Source organism: Oncorhynchus nerka, linkage group LG22 (genome assembly GCF_034236695.1).
Source record: "Oncorhynchus nerka isolate Pitt River linkage group LG22, Oner_Uvic_2.0, whole genome shotgun sequence".
Taxonomy (NCBI): Eukaryota; Metazoa; Chordata; class Actinopteri; order Salmoniformes; family Salmonidae; genus Oncorhynchus; species Oncorhynchus nerka.
In genome coordinates, this window is record NC_088417.1 from 72481733 (window position 1) to 72501661 (window position 19929).

A 19929-nucleotide genomic window follows, 5' to 3' on the forward strand; every position below is an offset into this window, starting at 1 on the left:
AGAGTGGGCATCGAGCCAGGTAAGCTTGGGCAGGCTCGGTGCTCAAGAGCTCCAGTGCGCCTGCACGGTCCGGTCTATCCAGAGCCACCTCCACACACCAGGTAGCAGCTCCCGCACCAGGCTTCCTGTGCGTGTCCTCGATCCTATACCACCAGTTCCAGCACCACGCACCAGGCCTTCAGTGCGCCTCGCCTGTTCTACACAGCCAGAGCCTTCCTTCCCTCCTACGCTGTCGGAGTTTCCGCCTGTTCAGCGCAGCCAGAGCCTGTATCCTCTCCTGCGCTGCCGGAGCCTCCTGCCTGTTCGGAGCAGCCTGAGCTGCCAGTCTGCAGAGATCTGTCAGTCTGCCAAGTGCTGTCAGTCTGCATGAAGCAGCCAGTGCTGTTAGTCTGCCCAGCGCCGCCAGTGCTCCCCGTCTGCCCAGCGCCGCCAGTGCTCCCCGTCTGCCCAGCGTCGCCAGTCTGCCCAGCGTCGCCAGTCTGCCCAGCGTCGCCAGTCGGCCCAGCGTCGCCAGTCTGCCCAGCGCCGCCAGTGCTCCCCGTCTGCCCAGCGCCGCCAGTGCTCCCCGTCTGCCCAGCGCCGCCAGTGCTCCCCGTCTGCCCAGCGCCGCCAGTGCTCCCCGTCTGCCCAGCGTCGCCAGTCTGCCCAGCGCCGCCAGTCTGCCCAGCGCCGCCAGTCTGCCAGGATCCGCCAGAAGTGCCAGACAACCAGTCTCTTCCAGATCTGCCAGACAACCAGTCTCTTCCAGATCTGCCAGACAACCAGTCTCTTCCAGATCTGCCAGACAACCAGTCTCTTCCAGATCTGCCAGACAACCAGTCTCTTCCAGATCTGCCAGACAACCAGTCTCTTCCAGATCTGCCAGACAACCAGAATCTTCCAGTTCCGCCAGCCAGCCAGGATTTACCGGAGCCTACTACCTGTCTGAGCTTCATCTCAGTACTGAGCTTCCTCTCAGTACCGGGCTTCCCCTCGGTCCCGGGCATCCCCTCGGTCCCGGGCATCCCCTCGGTCCCGGGCATCCCCTCGGTCCCGGGCATCCCCTCGGTCCCGAGCTGCCCCTCTGTCCCGAGCTGCCCCTCTGTCCCGAGCTGCCCCTCTGTCCCGAGCTGCCCCTCTGTCCCGAGCTGCTCCTCTGTCCCGAGCGGCTCCTCAGTTATGTGGGGATCTGGGTGAGGACTATTAGGCCATGGTCGGCGGTTTCTTTCATTAAAGTCACATGAGTAACCAACACGCTGCATTTCGGTCCGACTCTCTTTCCACAAACGAAGAACGCCGTTACACATATCAAGTTATAAGATCAACCTCACTAAATAATCTCTGCTCACACTTAACAAAGCAATGTTCAATCTCAATATGAACTCAGGAAAAAAGAAAGGTCCCTTTTTCAGGACCCTGTCTTTCAAAGAGAATAGGTAAAAATCCAAATAACTTCACAGATCTTCATTGTAAAGGGTTTAAACACTGTTTCCACATGCTTGTTCAATGAACCATAAACAATTAATGAACATGCACCTGTGGAATGGTCGTTAAGACACTAACAGCTTACAGACGGTAGGCATTAAGGTCACAGTTTAAAAAAAAACTTAGGACACTAAAGAGGCCTTTGTGCTGACTGAAAAACACCAAAAGAAAGATGCCCAGGGTCCCTGCTCATCTGAGTGAACGTGCCTTAGGCATGCTGCAAGGAGGCATGAGGACTGCAAATGTGGCCAGGGCAATAAATTGCAATGTCCGTACTGTGAGACGCTTAAGACAGCACTACAGGGAGACAGGACGGACAGCTGATCGTCCTCGCAGTGGCAGACCACGTGTAACAACACCTGCACAGGATCCGTACATCCGAACATCCCACCTACGTGACAGGTACAGGATGGCAACAACTGCCCGAGTTACACCATGAACGCACAATCACTCCAATCACTCCATGCTCAGACTGTCCGCAATAGGCTGAGAGAGGCTGGACTCAGGGCTTGTAGGCCTGTTGTAAGGCAGGTCCTCACCAGACTTCACCGGCAATAACGTCACCTATAGGCACAAATCCACTGTCGATGGACCAGACAGGACTGGCACAAAGTGCTCTTCAGTGACGAGTCGCGGTTGTGTCTCACCAGGGGTGATGGTCGGATTCGCGTTCATCGTCGAAGAAATTAGCATTGCACCGAGGCCTGTATTCTGGAGCGGGACCGATTTGGAGGTGGAGGGTCCGTCATGGTCTGAGGCGGTGTGTCACAGCATCATCGGACTGAGCTTATTGTCATTGCAGGCAATATCAACGGTGTGCGTTACAGGGAAGACATCCTCCTCCCTCATGTGGTACCCTTCCTGCAGGCTCATCCTGACATGACCCTCCAGCATGACAATTTCACCAGCCATACTGGTTCTGTGCGTGATTTCTTGCAAGACAGGAACGTCAGTGTTCTGCCATGGCCAGTGAAGAGCCCGGATCTCAATCCCATTGAGCACGTCTGGGACCTGTTGGTGAGGGCTAGGGCCATTCCCCCATGAAATGTCCGGGAACTTGCAGGTGCCTTGGTGGAAGAGTTGGGTAACATCTCACAGCAAGAACGGGCAAATCTGGTGCAGTCAATGAGGAGTACTTGCAGCTGGTGGCCACACCAGATACTGACTGTTACTTTTGATTTTGACCCCCCTTTGTTCAGGGACACATTTCATTTCTGTTAGTCACATGTCTATGGAACTTGTTCAGTTTATGTCTTAGTTGTTGAATCTCAGTTGTTATGTTCATGCAAATATTTAAAAATGTTGAGTTTGCTGAAAATAAACGCAGTTGACAGTGAGAGGACGTTTATTTTTTAGTTTAGAATCTAAGATACCAATTATGACCAATTTTAAATACCTGGACATTGACATTTTTCATTCTCTAAATAAAAAATGATCGAAGAACTACAAACAAGTCACAATTGAACTTACAGCAGATCTCGACAGATGGCTTAATCTAACATTTATCTTTATCAGGTCAAATTTCGATAGTTAAAATGAATGTCTTGCCTAGACTCTTTCTTTGTTAGCATGTTTCCTTTACCCACACCATTTTGCCCAAGCCATTAGGGTACTGGGAAAAGATTAAAAGTTCAGTCTTTGAATTTTTTTATGGAAAGGGAAATGTCCCATAATTAAAATGACTACACTCCAGCAACCTAACGGTTTTGGGGTCTAGGTTTATACAACTTCAAATCATATGCTTTGTCTCTAGCCCCCCCGACACAAACGACTGCAGCATAAATACTGGAGGCTGAGACAGGAGGGGTGGGGAGACATTGTGGCCCCGTCGGATGATACCCCCGGACAGGGTCAAACAGGCAGGGTATAACCCCACCCACTTTGCCAACGCACAGCTCCCACACCACAAGAGGGATATCTTCAACCACCAACTTACTATCCTGAGACAAGGCCGAGTATTGCCCACAAAGATCTCCCCCATGGCACGAGCCCAATTGGGGGCGCCAAACCGGACAGGAAGATCATGTCAGTGACTCAACCCACTAAATTGACGCACCCCTCCTAGGGACAGCATGGAAGAGCACCAGTAAGCCAGTGACTCAGCCCCTGCAATAGGGTTTGAGACAGAGAATCCCAGTGGAGAGAGGGGAACCGGCCAGGCAGAGACAGCAAGACCATGATAGTTTGTTGGTGATGTGGACACCGGGGAATTGAAAACTCTCAACCCGCTCCACTACAGCCACGTCGATGTGAATGGGGGCATGTTCGGCCCTCCATTTCCTGTAGTCCACGATCTTCTCCTTTGTCTTGCTCACGGTGAGGTAGAGGTTGTTGTCCTGGCACCGCACTGCTATCGGTGATCAGGTGATCAGGCCTAACACCGTTGTGTCGTCTGCAGACTTAATGATGGTGTTGGAGTCGTGCCTGGCCGTACAGTCATGAGTGAACAGGGAGTACAGGAGGACTGAGCATGCACCCCTCAGGGGCCCCCGTGTTAAGGATCAGCGTGTTGTTGCCTACCCTTACCACTTGGGGGCGGCCCGTCAGGAAGTCCAGGATCTAGTTGTAGAGGGAGGTGTTCAGTCCGAGGGTCCTGAGCTTATTGATGAGCTTTGAGGGCCCGGTGTTGTTGAACGCTGAGCTGTAGACAATGAAACGCATTCTCACATAGGTGTTCCTTTTGTCCAGCTGGGAAAGGGCCGTGTGGAGTGCAGTAGAGATTGCATAGTCTATGGATCTGTTGGGGCAGAATGCGAATTGGAGTGAGTCTAGGGTGTCTGGGATAAGGGTGTTGATGTGAGCCATGACCAGCCTTTCAAAGCAGTTATTGGCTACTGACATGAGTGCTACGGGTCGGTATTCATTTAGGCAGGTTACCTTAGTGTTCTTGGGCACAGGCACTATGGTGTTCTGCTTGAAACATGTTGGTATTACAGAGTCTGACAGGGAGAGGTTGAAAATGTCAGTGAAGACATTTGCCAGTTGGTCAGCGCAAGCTCGCAGTACACATTGTGGTAATTCATCTGGCCCTGCGGCCTTGTGAATGTTGACCTGTTTAAAGGTCTTACTCACATCGGCTGTGGAGAGCGTGATCACACAGTCCTCCGGAACAGCTGGTGCTCTCATGCATGTTTCAGTGTTATTTGCCTCGAAGCGAGCATAGAGGTTTAGCTCATCTGGTAGGCTCGTGTCACTGGGCAGCACTTGGCTGTGCTTCCCTTTGTAGTTTGTAATGGTTTGCAAGTCCTGCCACATCCGACACGTGTCAGAGCATCCTGTATTGATGCTTTGTCTGTTTGGTGGTTCGTCTGAGGGCATAGCGGGATTTCTTATAAGCTTCCGTGTTAGATTCCCGCTCCTTGAAAGCGGCAGCTCTACCCTTTAGCTCAGTGTGGATGTTGCCTGTAATCCATGGCTTCTGGTTGGGGTATGTACGTACTGTCACTGTGGGGACGACGTCATCTATGCACTTATTGATGAAGCCAATGGCTGATGTGGTGTACTCAATGCCATCGGAGGAATCCCAGAACATATTCCAGTCTGTGCTAGCAAAACAGTCCTGTAGCTTAGCATCTGCTTCAACAGACCACTTTATGGATCTAAACACTGGTGCTTCCTGCTTTAATTTTTGCTTGTAAGCAGGAATCAGGAGGATAGAATTATGGTCATAGTGTCTCTGTGTGTGGAGTAAACGTGGTCCAGAGTTTTTTCCCCTTTGGTTGCATATTTAACATGCTGATAGAAATTTGGTAAAAACAAATGTAAGTTTCCCTGCATTAAAGTCCCCGGCTACTAGGAGCGCTGCCTCTAGGCAAAAGTTTTCTTGTTTGCTTATGGTGGAATACAGCTCATTCAATGCTGTCTTAGTGCCGGCCTCAGTCTGTGGTGGTATGTAGTAAACAACTACGAAAAATACAGATGAAAACTCTCTAGGTAGATAGTGTGGTCTACAGCTTATCATGAGATACTCTACCTCAGGTGAGCAATAGCTCGAGACTTCCTTAGATATTGTGCACCAGCTGTTATTTACAAAAATACATAGTCTGCCGCCCCTTGTCTTGCTAGACGCCGCTGTTCTATCCTGCCGGTACAGCGTATAACCAGCCAGCTGTATGTTGATAAGCTGTATGTCGATAGTGTCGCCATTCAACCACGACTCCATAAAGCATAAGATATTACAGTTTTGAATGTCCCGTTGGTAGTTTAATCTTCCATGTAGGTCATTGATTTTATTCTCCAAAGATTGCATGTTTGCTAGCAGAATGGAAAGAAGTGGGGTTTATTTGATCACCTACAAATTCTAAGAAGGCAGCCCACCCTCTGGCCCTTTTTTCTCTGCCTCCTCTTCACACAAATCACAGGGATCTGGGCCTGTTCCCGAGAAAGCAGTATATCATTCGTGCCAGGCTCGTCAGACCCGTGAAAGGAAAAAAAATATGGTGAGTAATCTCAGTCCTGATGTCCATGTAACGATTTACGCTGCGAGTCGGGAAGCAAGTTCAGGGAGTGAAAACATTTCATTAATAAATTAAACAAACACGTAACCCAACCAGCGCACCAACATGAAACAGACACAGATACAATGATGACTGGGGAAGAAACCAAATGGAGTGACAATTATAGGGCAGGTAATCAAGGAGGTGATGGAGTCCAGGTGAGTGTCATAATGCGCAATTGTGCGTGACAATGGTGACAGGTGTGCGCCATGACGAGCAGACTGGTGACCTAGAGACCGGAGAGGGATCACACGTGACAGTACCCCCTCCCCGACGTGGACCAAAAATGACGATCCCGGGGATCAGGAGCGGACCGGTCACCTCTGCTGAGGCGCGGGAAACCTGACGATCCAGCTGAGGCGCGGGAGCATGGCAACCTAGAGTGCCAGAGAGAGAGCCAACGTGACAGAACCCCCTCTCCGGTGCGTTTGGCTCCAGCTGTAGGACGCCAACCACAGGGACGATCCCGGGGAACAGGAGCGGACCGGTCGCCTCCGCTGAGGTGCAGACATCTGGGAATCCTTCGAACCCACCGGCTGAAGCCTCCCAGGTAGCTCCGGCCCAGACACTCAGACCCGATCATCATCAATCATGTCAATGCGGAGTTATATGGAGCCCTTTGCACAGCGATGCTGTACGGAGCTTGTTTTGGTCTCTGCATGCCTCCAGAGGTTCCACAATTACGTCATACGGAGACTCCGACCACATTTTTGGATCAAGCATACACTGGCTGCAAGGCGCTGCATGGTCAATCCGATGTCTGAAGTGGCAGTACAGCATTTACTGCAGATGCCAGGCCTTTCATACTTTTGCACTTAGCAGAGCAGGGCAGAGCTGTTGTGAAGGAAGTTGTCAAGGAAGTGAATTCGTGTTCATACTGGACCTCACACCCCCACCTAATGTCAACCAATCATGTCAATGCGGAGCTATAGACCCCTTTCCAGTACACAACACACTGACATCACCCACAGATGTGCAAGACTCTTGGCTGCAGTAAGAAAGCTATCGCCATCTGTGCCCATTCAACATAGCCTAGATTTACGTTTTTATTACTTCTAAACAAAATAACTTTTTGGGGTTCTCATATGCTTACAAAGATGTGTTGATTCTTACTTGAACAGTCGCTAAGATTATATTTGGCTGTGATCTCTGCAAAATAACTATTTTGGATGCAGACGTTGTTAGCTTGAATGCTAACGCTCATTAATATAGGCTGTAGCAAAAGTAGCCGAAGAGCCATTTTACTGGTTGAAGTGTTTTTTAACTTTTATATAACTAGGCAAGTCAGTTAAGAACAAATTCTTATTTTCAATGACTGCCTAGGAACAGTGGGTTAACTGCCTGTTGTATCTTGTCAGCTCAGGGGTTTGAACTTGCAACCTTCCGGTTACTAGTCCAACACTCTAACCACTAGGCTACCCTGCCGCCCCTAAAGTATAATGCAGTTGATTTGTGATGATGACACAAACATTATATTAAGCAGGACATTTATACCTTAAAATCTTTATAAGCCTTAATCTTTATAAGCCTTATTTATAAGCCTTAAAATCCAATTATAATCCAAAAGTAATGTGAAATGCACTCATAAACAACACGTAAATTGAGGCATTTTTGCTGGCATTCTATAAGAACTCCCCATGTTCTGCCACCAACTTGCATGCATTGCCCTCGTGCATCAATGTTTGCAAACACAGAAAGGGGTCTATATGGAGCCCTGCACATTGTTACAAAATTTGAGAGGCTTATGACGATTCACACCTTCCGACCACATTTTCGGATCAAGCATAAATGGGCTTTTACTCACCTGCTTCTCTCTGTCCGCTCTTCATGCGTGTCTATTCCGCCGTCAGTCTTTTTACACTGAACAAAAATATCAACGCAACATGTGAAGTGTTGGTCCCATGTTACATGAGCTGAAATAAAAAAATCCCAGAAAATTTCCAGATGCACAAAAAGCTTATTTCTCTCAAATTTTGTGCACAAATTTGTTTACATCCCTGTTTGTGAGCATTTCTCCTTTGACAAGATAATCCATCCATGTGACAGGTGTGAGATCATTAAACAGGTGCGCCTAGTGCTGGGGACTATAAAAGGGGAGGGTGCAATTGGCATGCTGACTGCAGGAATGTCTACCAGAGCTGTTGCCAGAGAATTCAATGTTAATTTCTCTACCATAAGCCATGGTAGAGAATTTGGCAGTACTTCCAACTGGCCTCACAACTGTGTAACCACGCCAGCCCAGGACCTTCACGTCCGGCTTCTACACCTGCGGGATTGTTTGAGGTGAGGATGGAAGGTGGTCAGGAGTATATCTTTCTGTAATAAAGCCCTCTTGTGGATAAATCAATCTGATTGGCTGGGCCTGGCTCCCCAGTGGGTGGGCCTAGGGCCGGTCCTTGCCATTCTAGTGTAACCAATGTGAAATGGCTAGCTAGTTAGCGGTGGTGCGCGCTATTAGCGTTTCAATAGGTGACGTCACTCGCTCTGAGACCTTGAAGTAGTTGTTCCCCTTGCTCTGCAAGGGCCATGGCTTTTGTGGAGCGTTTGGTAACGATGCTTCGTGTGTGTCAGTAGTTGATGTGTGCAGAGGGTCTCTGGTTCGAGCCCAGGTAGGGTCGAGGAGAGGTACGGAAGCTGTACGGTTACACTTGCAGCTTTACAGCAAAGAACAGCTTTTCTCTAGCCTAAACCATGCTTCAGGCCGTTTTAAACTAATCCTGGGTCGCTAATTATTGATTTGATAACAAACAACGTTGTTAAGTCATGTTACCTAGCTATCTAACAACTTGGTAACTTGACAGTAGGTTTAGGCAAATTTGATTGGCACAGGAAGAAAGACAAAGCGTCTGCTACTCAAGAGATGTGTTTCAAAGGTAGGATTCATATAGGTCTAATATAAGCCTAAACTATATTAAAACTTGATTTATTTATTGCGCTCCTTCAATTCTGAATGGTGCCTAACGAGAGAGAGGTGTGTGTGTGTTTATGAAAGTGAGGTAGACAGAGGGAGTGTCTCTGTTAACTGAAGGGTGTTTTCCCCTTACTGACACAATGACATGCTTGTATATTCCTTCCTCCCATTCCTCCAGCCAATTCACAGGTAGGACTTTGCACAAATGAGCAAATCACCCATTCTATGCAGTATCCTATTATATACTGAACAGTGTGAAGTTAAATTCAATGTGTTGTATTGAGTAGAAGTGTACATTTCAGTGAGCAGGTTTTTTGAGAACGTTTTTTAAAAAAGCGGCCGGGGGACGGGCAAATTTTTTTTTCTTTCACTGTGGTATTTGCGATACTACTTGGTATCGTTTGTAAAAATGTTGGTATCATGACAACACTACTGCCCTTTCTGCTCCTTCAGGTTCCCTCTGTCCCACATCCAGATGGAGACCACGTGGACTCCCATGTCAAATGGGTGGACTAGGAATGACTGCGTTGTATATTTACATGTTTCTGCTTTTATCTAGTGGGCAGTGCTGCAAACGTGGATATGCTATCGTTTTTAATATACTGTATGTACATTTGTATTTTACTGACTAGTTCTGTAGATATATACTTGTTGAAAATACTCTCTCTCTGCCTCCCTTTATTCCTCACTCTGCTCTGAGTGTTTGGTTCTCTCCTGAGCTCATTGAAGGCTCAGTTTGTTCTTGCTTGCACTGTTTACATATGTCTGCTAATGATTATCTATTACATATTGTATAGTATAAACAACAACAATAGACTGTGTTCAGTACATTTATTTCGGAAGTAATCAATCATAATCGGAAAGATCAATTCAATTCATTGATTTATCTTGTCTTGTTGGTGGCTCCTTGTTTTTTTTCACCACTCTGAACTTGTCCCACGGGGAACTTTAATGACTGCTGCTACCTGTTAGTTAACAGCCATCTCACCTGCAGCGCTTCCACTGGGGAGCATTGCAGTGTTCATTTTAATAGAGGCTTGGTAAGGAAGGCAAGGGCCACTGCCTGGTTTGGGCCTAGCCAGGCATGAAACACACTGAAATGGTTGCTTTTTAATTGGTCCTGTCCCAGGGGAGTAGAGATGTGTTATTTGGTTTGTGGGGAGTCATTCTAACCTAGCTCTGTGTAGTCAGCCGAGAGCACATGACCACAGTGATCCATTTTCTGCACACTGACGGAGCCCAAAACAGCAGTCAGCGGACCCCACTGCCGTTCTCGTCTACCCTTCTCAGCCTCAAGAATAACCGGGGAGCTTGGATTTCCACCAATAATGTGAGGTCATCTTCACACTAGGGACAATTACTCCATTATCGGTTAATTTTCCTGAAGAAACATGGAAAACCTCACAGTGAGTGTATTTGAAAAACTTTTCATAGAAAAGAAAGATGATGTTAAGAAATCGATTTGAAATGTGTCTGTATTCTAACATAATAAAAACAATTATGTAATAGAATTTATCTGCTTATAATACTCTAATAAACTTCAATTGTAAAGCTCCTTTCTTACATTATTTGCACGTTGCAACCCAAAGTGCTCTACAAACGATTAAAAAGATGCAAATATTTGTTGTATGCAAATAATGAAAGAAAAGGGCATTGGGAATGAATATGACCAGATGTACTAGAATAGAAGCCATTATCACTGATGGTCTTGGTGATATCTTTCCATTCTATCTAGGGATGGGCCTCAAAATAATATTACATGTTTTCTACTTATGTTCTCATAGTATATATTCCTGTTAAATGCTCAGATAATAATTCATTTAATTTGTAAAGTGATTTTTTTTCACACCCAAGGCGCTAAATTTTTAATTGCATTATAATGCAATTGTCCTACTGTATAATACCTGCTTGGTAATCCCATTTATGAATGTCAATGTTCTTGTTTATGCTACCCAGGGCAGACAAATTATTAGTGATTTGTGTCCTATTGTATAATAAACATTTGTATTAATTAAAGCAAGAATCCTTAATTGGAATCAATAACAAAGCATTTTCCACACACCTGTTTAGCAAAAAAGTTAAGGGATTTGGATGGAGAAATGTAACCACCCCCAAATGTATAGACAGAGCTATGCACGTAAGGACTGATTACCCATGATATCAAATGTATAGACGGAGCTATGCACGTAAGGACTGATTACCCATGATATCAAATGTATAGACGGAGCTATGCACGTAAGGACTGATTACCCATGATATCAAATGTATAGACGGAGCTATGCACGTAAGGACTGATTACCCATGATATCAAATGTATAGACGGAGCTATGCACGTAGGGACTGATTACCCATGATATCAAATGTATAGACGGACCTATGCACGTAAGGACTGATTACCCATGATATCAAATGTATAGACGGAGCTATGCACGTAAGGACTGATTACCCATGATATCAAATGTATAGACGGAGCTATGCATGTAAGGACTGATTACCCATGATATCAAATGTATAGACGGAGCTATGCACGTAAGGACTGATTACCCATGATATCAAATGTATAGACGGAGCTATGCACGTAAGGACTGACTACCCATGATATCAAATGTATAGTTTTTACTATGTTTTGAAGATATACAGTGATTGTTTACATTTACGTTGTTTACAAACAGGAGTAAAACAAGCTCATATTTAGGGTTCTGATGGGGTACGATAGTTGAACTAAGCTCATGAGGCAGTTATAAGTAATTTTCTTCCAGAATCAATGGGTATATATCATTCATTTATACATTAAAAAAGTTTATGTAGCAACTAATGATTCTAGTTTGGATTAATGTCATTTAGATTTGGAGACATTAAAGCAATAAGCTCCTCTCCTTGTGGTTTTAGCCGGAGCAATGGCGGGAGATAGTGAACAAGAAGATGCGCTTCCCTCTGGAGCTGATCAGTGCCATCCAGGAGGGGAACATAGTGATGGTGTGTGGCCTGCTGAATACTGGTGACGGTATCATCCGCCAGCTGGACGACTCCGAGGACCGGCTGTGGAGAGAGGCCCTGAACCTGTCCATCCGCCTGGGCAACGAGGACACCATGGACGCCCTCCTCCAGGGAATCAAGTTTGACTTTCGCCAGATCCATGAAGCTCTGCTGGTTGCCGTGGACACCAACCAGCCCCGCGTGGTGAAAAGGCTCCTCGACCGCCTGGACCAGGAGAAGGGCAACAAGATGGATGTGCGATCCTTCTCCCTGGCCATCTTCGACCACTCTATCGACGACTCGCAGTTCGCCCCAGGCGTGACCCCGCTGACCCTGGCCTGTCAGAAGGACCTGTATGAGATTGTCACCATGCTGACCCAGAAGGGCCACATCATCCCAAGGCCACACAAGATCTCCTGTGCCTGTCTAGAGTGTAGGAACGGACGACAGTATGACCTGCTGAAGTTCTCCCTGTCTCGCATCAACACCTACCGTGGCATTGCCAGCCGGGCCTACCTGTCCATCACCTCAGAGGATGCCATGCTCAGTGCCTTCGGCCTCAGCAGGGAGCTACGCAAACTCTCCAAGAAGGAACCCGAGTTCAAGGTTAGATCCTGTTTGTGCTTATGCCCATATAGTCCCTCTGCACAAAGTATGTGGTGTATTACCCTGGAACAAATCTCACGTGGACAGACTACGTAAACATAAATGACGCACAAATGTAATTCTGGGTTCACTGAGATTACCTTGAACATGAATATAACTATCCTGGGAAATAAATGTTTTCATTGTGAGTAACTATAACTTGTTACCATACCATTACCATTTTATTCGGTGCTGTAATGTGAAGTGCTATTAGATTGTTTATCTGCGTGATTGTTTGTGTTCTCTCTCTCCCCAAGCCTCAGTACTTGGGTCTGGAGGAGCTGTGCCAGGAGTTTGCGGTGGAGCTGCTGGGGATGTGCCGTAACCAGAGTGAGGTCACCACCATCCTGAACAGCTGTGGAGATGAAAGCCAGGACGCCCTTGACCAGCAGGCCTTCGAGGAGGGCATCCCCAACCTGACCCGCCTGAGGCTTGCCGTCAACTGCAACCAAAAACAGGTAGAGCCACAGTAATATACGGAGCTAGTAGACAAGACCATCCCTGGGTATTTTATACTGTACATAGACCTAGATTCTGAGTGGCGTTATTTGGGTTGCTGAACATGTTCAGTGAGATGAAAGGTGCATTCCTCTCCATATGTCCTGTTTGTGAATTGTGGCCGCTCTTTCTCTCTTTCTAGTTTGTAGCCCACCCTATCTGCCAGCAGGTGCTGTCCTCTATTTGGTGTGGGAACCTGTCTGGCTGGAGAGGCAGCAAGACGGCCTGGAAGCTGCTGGTGTCTGTGGGTATCTTCTTCACCATGCCCCTCCTCTGCCTCGTCTACTGGATTGCACCCAAGTCCAAGGTCAGATGGCCTAGTGATGTTGTATGGGCCTTGTGTGACTCTGTGTGGGTCTGTCTTGGGCCTGCAGATGTATGGGTACATTTTCTCATGTATTTGATTTAGCTTTGTATGTACTCTACTGTGTTTCTCTCAGGTGGGAAAGATACTGAAGATTCCGGTGATCAAGTTCCTTCTTCACTCTGCCTCCTACATGTGGTTCCTCATCACATTGTTGGGAGAGTCCATCACCATGGAGTTGTACAGAGATCAGTTTGCTTCGCGTCAGCAGAATATTCTGCACAGCTCATTCCACATGGTGTGGGTGGTCGGTGGGTTAGCTATTTCCCCCTTAACACCGACTCTGTTATTACTATGAATATTGAAATACCAATATTTATACAGTTTTACCTTTATGGTCAAATGGGGAAATTGACAATTGGGCATACAGCAGTTATCAGTCAAGTGACAAGTCCTCCCTCCATATTATACTGTCTATCATCTACAGGGTTCTTCTGGTATGAATGTAAGGAGGTGTGGATTGAAGGTCTGCGGAGCTACTTCCTGGACTGGTGGAACTGCATGGACATGATGGTGCTCAGCATGTACTTGGCCTCCTTCACTCTGCGTGTCCTCATCATGCTCAAAGGTCACTTCCTGTGCCAGGCCCCTGACGGGACTGAGGAGTGTGCCTACTTCACCCAGACTGGTGAGAGAAAGACATGGATTTGGGTCATTATCATGGTGTTAGATTTGAAATTGACGTTTTACCAGGATGAGGGTCCATTCCATTTAAATTCAGGAAGGAAACAGTAATTTCAGTTTATTTCCTGTTCCAGAATTGACTGAATTGAAATGGAATTGACCCCAATTCTGCAATACATATTCATGTTTCCTGGGGTAAGCTGGCTAATATTGTTTGCCACTGCCCTGTAGTGCGCCAGAACTGGCATCAGGAGGACCCCCAGCTCATAGCTGAGGTACTGTTTGCAGTGACCAGTATGCTGAGCTTCACCCGCTTGGCCTACATCCTGCCTGCACAGGAGTCCCTGGGTACACTCCAGATCTCCATAGGGAAGATGATCGATGACATGATGAGGTAGGATGAAATGCTCAGGCTATGCTGTCCACTGAGATGTTGTGCAATATATACTGTGAGGTACTGTCTGTATGTGATTGTGCTGTTTTCCTCACAAAATGAACCAATATTGGTTAGTTGATAGAGTCTCTTTTCTCTCCCTAGGTTCATGTTCATATTGATGATTATTGGAACTGCTTTCCTCTGTGGTATCAATAACATCTATGTTCCTTATGTCACCCAACCATATCTTGGAAGGTAAAGAATATTTTAAAGTAAACTATACTTAACTACATAGCTCCATAATTATCTTATTAAATCATTATGACAATCATAAACCTCCCGACCCTAACTCCATTCCTTAGGTTTAACGAGACCTTTCGTTTCCTGTTCTGGACCATGTTTGGGGTGGCCAACCAGGACTATGTGGACATGCCCGAGTTTGTGGTTGCAGAGTTTGTGGGCAGAATCCTTTACGGCATCTTCACCCTGGTGATTGTGATCGTGCTACTCAACATGCTCATTGCAATGATCACCAACTCCTTCCAGAAGATTGAGGTGAGAAAGATTGCACTCAGGAAACTTGGCTCTCAGTTGGTCCACCTCAAGGGCAGGACAGATGCCTTTGAATGGAAGAAACTGCATTCCACTGTAGCAGATAAAACTGTTTCAAAGCTCAAATTCTAGACCTTTATGATTACACAGTAAAGTTTAGAAAGGATTCTAGAATGTGCCCTGACTGCTGATTTCTGTACCTGTCCTCTCTCAGGATGATGCTGACGTTGAGTGGAAATTTGCCCGATCCAAGCTCTATCTGAGTTACTTCCGAGAAGGTCTCACTATGCCTGTCCCCTTCAACATCATCCCCTCACCTAAGGCCTTTTTCTACCTCATACGGTAGGTCAGGGGTCTCCAACCCAGTTCCTAGAGAGCTACCCTTCTGTAAGTGTTCGCTCCAACCCAGTTCCTAGAGAGCTACCCTTCTGTAAGTGTTCGCTCCAACCCCAGTTATAACTAACCTGGTTCAGCTTATCAACCAGATAATTATTAGAATCAGGTGTGCTAGATTAGGGTTGGAGTGAAAACTTACAGAACGGTTGCTCTCCAGGAACAGGGTTGGAGAGCCCTACGGTAGGTTATACTGTTATACAGCCAACTTCCTCTACCTACAATAGAACGACCTCTATCTCAAAGGTCAGTTTCGTCTCATATTTCCTGTTTTCATGTTTATCCCAGGGGTATTTTTCGTCAGATCTGCTGCTGTTGTACTTTGAACTCGACACCAGACTATCCCCCCATAACCTCCATGGTAAGAACTCCACCTCAGCTCATTTGACATGGCCTTGACATACAGAATGCAGACCAATGAGAATGTGTCTGTTCCCTTCGTTGTCCAGTCGAACGGGAAGGAGGTGGATGGTGGAGGGTCGGGGGAGAACCAGATACCTTATCGCCAGCAGGTGATACGGGCTCTGGTGCAGCGCTACATTGAGTCTGAACGTCGGAAGTTTGAGGAGACCAAGAGAAAAGGTAACACATCATGTTTCCTGACCCAGCCTTAGGGCATTAAAGTCTTCAGTTAAGACATGTTTATGTGTTAAAGGTCAGTTAAACAGAGAGGAAGTACTGACTTGGCCTCACACACGCATACTCTGTTTAGTACTGTATGTATGTAAATAGCATTGTGGTGCATTCAGTGTCATTGGTTTGGTCTGTTCTTTCCTCCTCAGATGTGGGTAATCGGATCACAGAGCTAAACAAGGTGGTGGGCAGGCTGCATGCTGAGATGAAGGCCATCATGCAGGTTCTGGTGGACTCTGGCCAGGCTGCAGGAGACATCCCCAACACTGATGGCTCCTCCATCCTGGGGAAATACATAATGGGAGCCAAGAACAACTTCAGGGGGTTCGACAACAGGCTGGACAACAAACACACACCTCTACGGGTGACTGTGGAGGTGGGACAACAGGGAAAAGTAGCGGAAGAGAAGGCTGGAGCAGTGGTGATGCTAGATGACAAAGGGATGGAGGTGGAACACGACAGAAAGGTGGAGATAGGAAAGGATGGAAGGACAGCAATGGGACTAGACAACACAGCGGAGATGGAAAAGGAGGCAAAGGATGGAGGGATGGTGGTCAAACAGGAAGTAAAGGTGGATGTGGGGCTAGATGGAGCAGAGGGGACGAAACAGGTAGGAGACATGGATGTTGTGAAGATGGAGGAGGGGAGAGCTGATGGAAGGAAGGGAGAGAGAAGGGTGGAGGAGGTAGTGAAGGAGTCAGAACAGAACATGGAAAATGGAGGAAAGGGAGAGGTAAGAGTGGAAGAAATGGTAAAGGAGACAGAGCACAAGATGGAAAGGAGAGGCAACAGTGACGGGAAGGGGGAGAAGGGGATAAATAAGGCACGCACCAATGAGATGGTGGAGAAAAGGGTGGAGGGAGAGGCCAGTAAGGCAGAAGTAAGGATGGAAGTGAAAGACAAAGGGAAAAAGGTAGATAGCAGTGTGGATAATACAATCAGGGACAAAGGAGTTGTAGGAGGTGACAAAACAGTTAATGAAATGGGAGGATGTGGGAATGAAGGTAAAGTAGACATGGGATTGGAAGATGTGAAAGAGGTAGAGAGGAAGGTCAAAGCGATGGAACTAAAGGAGAAAAGAGTGGTGGGGAAGATCAACGTGGCAGAGAGGTGGAATAAGGGGGAGGGGAGGGCAGTGGAGGAGAATGTGACTGAGAGGAAGGCTGCCAAGGCTGGCATGGTGGTGGTGGAGAATACTGCCAGGGCTGGGGTGAATATCCTGGGGGAGAAGGTGGTTCCTTCCCCGACCGGCAGCAGCAGCTCACAGGACACTGGCTTCGGCTCACAAGAAGGGGAGGGGTCCATCAATGGAGGACCAATGAGACCTGCATATCTGAGTGCATCATCTCCAGATTAGAGGTGTCAGCCAGTTAGCATTGTTTCAGTCAAATCCATAGTACAGTAATTGGTTGACCACAGGAGATGCTTTACATCAACGCAGCAATATACACTTGCAGTTGGTAGCATAGGAACATTTTGCTGTAAAAGGAGGTACAAACCATTCGAAGGTGTGTATACTGAACAAAAATATAAACGCAACATGTAAAGTATTGAATGTTCATTTCTCTACCATAAACCGCCTCCAACGTTGTTTTAGAGAATTTGGCTGTACTTACAACCTGCCTCACAATCGCAGACCACTTTTAACCACGCCAGCTCAGGACCTCCACATCTGGCTTCTTCACCTGAGACCAGCCACCTAGACAACTGATGAAACGGAGGAGTATTTCTGTCTGTAATAAAGCCCTTTAGAGGGGGAAAATGCATTCTGATTGGCTGTGCCTTGCTCCCAAGTGCCCAGCCCAGTCATGTGAAATCCATAGATTAGGGTATAATTAATTAATTTAATTTGACTGATTTCCTTATATGAACTGTAACTCAGTAAAATCTTTGAAATAGTTGCATGTTGCGTTTAGATTTTTGTTCAGTATATATTACAAAAAGCTATCTCACTTTAAATACAACTTTTCAAACCAATATTAAAATACCCAAAATATACATTGTGTCCTTGTGTGTTCATTATAAAGTAAAAAGTAAATTATTTCAGGAAGACTGGCTACAGTGCATTTGGAAAGTATTCAGACCCCTTGACTTTATCCACATTGTTATGTTACGTTCCACATTGTTACGTTATCTACACACAATACACCATAATAGGTTTTTAGACATTTTTGCAAATGTATTAAAAATAAAAAACAGAAATACCTTATTTACATAAGTATTCAGACCTTTTGCTATGAGACTCGAAATTGAGCTCAGGTGCATCCTGTTTCCATTGATCATTCTTGAGATGTTTCTTCAACTTGATTGGAATCCACCTGGTAAATTCAATTGATTGGACATCATTTGGAAAGGCACACATCTGTCTTTGTAAGATCCCAGTTGACATTGCATGTCAGATCAAAAACCAAGCCGTGAGGTCGAAGGAATTAACCGTAGAGCGCCCGAGACAGGATTGGGTCGAGGCACAGATCTGGGGAAGGGTAGCAAAAAATGTCTGCAGCATTGAATGTCCCCAAGAACACAATGGCCTCCATCATCCTTAAATGGAAGAAGGTTGGAAACACCAACTCTACCTATAGCTAGCCGCCTGGCCAAACTGAGCAATCGGGGGAGAATGGCCTTGGTCAGGGAGGTCCTCTGTGGAGATGGCAGAATATTCCAGAAAGACAACCATCTCTGCAGCACTCCACCAATCAGGCCTTTATGGTAGAGTGGCCAGACTGCCAGCCATCACGTCTGGAGAAAACCTCGCACCATCCCTATGGTGAAGCATGGTGGTGGCAGCATCATGCAGTGGGGATGTTTTCAGTGGCAGGGACTAGAAGACTAGTCAGTAAGTTGTATTGTCATTTTTGTTTTGTATTTAAATGCTACTTTAAATGTGTACATGACACTGCAAAAAAATTTCCCACGAGGACAATAAAGTCAGTAAGTAAGTCAGGATCGAGGGAAAGATGAACGGACGGAGCAAAGTACAGAGAGATCCTTGATGAAAACCTGCTCCAGACCGCTCAGGACCTCAGACTGGGACAAAGGTTCACCTTCCAACAGGACAATGACCTTAAGCACACAGCCAAGACAACACCAGGAGTGGCTTCAGGACAAGTCGTTGAATGTCCTTGAGTGTCCCAGACAAAGCCTGGACTTGAACCCGATCAAACATCTCTGGGGAGACATGAACATAGCTGTGCAGCACTGCTCCCCTTACAACCTAACAGAGTTTGAGAGGATCCGCAGAGAAGAATGGGAGAAACTCCCCAAATACAGGTGCCAAGCTTGTAATTTCATATGCGAGAAGACTCGAGGCTGTAATGGCTGCCAAAGGTGCTCAGTACTGAGTAAAGGGTCGGAATACTTATGTAAATGTGATATTTCAGTTATTTTTTTAAATTTCTAAAAAACAGTTTTGAGGTATTGTGTGTAGTTTGAGGGGGAAAGGATTTAATCAATTTTAGAATAAGGCTGGAACGAAACAAAATGTGGAAAAGGTCAAGGGGTCTGAAAATTTTCCAAATGCACTGTATACAGCTCTGACAGTCTCTTCCTTGTTGGTAAAGATGATGAATCTTTCCTCAGTCCCCCTTGCCCCCTCATCAGGCTGTTAGTCTGTTTGTATCTTTATGTTGCCTTGCGCAGGTCTCAGCTTGCAGAACACCTTCCTCTCCCCAGAGGTTGCTGCAGCAGCTCATTAATTCATCACCTGGAGCATCACATTCCCTCCTGTTCCCAGGCTTCACACAACACCGGAGTTCCTACACTGTGGAAAAAAACCCACCTGGCCTTTAGCTCCCAGTGGCACAGTAGGCTGATGTAGCATCAGGGACGGGCTGATATCATCCCACTGTTCCCATCACGGAGCTCTAGCTAAACATCTAGACCCTCCCTAGATTTGATCAGCACTTGCACTACTATGTATTGAATGATTGTAGGCCTTCATATGCGGATGTATACATAACTTCCAACCAATAGGACATCTTACAATACATTTCTAGGA

General features: G+C 46.5%; 1 protein-coding gene across 1 annotated transcript; it reads left to right on the forward strand.

Annotated features, from left to right (window-relative positions):
* Positions 1–10035: 10035 nt before the first annotated feature.
* Positions 10036–17930, forward strand: LOC115104694 (short transient receptor potential channel 2-like). The gene is made up of 13 exons (XM_029626045.2): positions 10036–10277; positions 11761–12453; positions 12750–12950; positions 13133–13297; positions 13431–13605; positions 13782–13982; positions 14210–14372; positions 14517–14609; positions 14717–14909; positions 15121–15248; positions 15588–15660; positions 15749–15881; positions 16082–17930. The coding sequence occupies exons 1-13, from the start codon at positions 10263–10265 to the stop codon at positions 17287–17289; spliced, it is 3441 nt and encodes a 1146-aa protein (XP_029481905.2). The 5' UTR covers positions 10036–10262; the 3' UTR covers positions 17290–17930.
* Positions 17931–19929: the final 1999 nt, after the last annotated feature.

Coding starts and splice junctions, on each gene's coding strand:
- LOC115104694 (XM_029626045.2), top strand. Junction 12,454..12,749: donor AGAAGGAACCCGAGTTCAAG/GTTAGATCCTGT, acceptor TCTCTCCCCAAG/CCTCAGTACTTGGGTCTGGA. Junction 13,298..13,430: donor GGATTGCACCCAAGTCCAAG/GTCAGATGGCCT, acceptor TGTTTCTCTCAG/GTGGGAAAGATACTGAAGAT.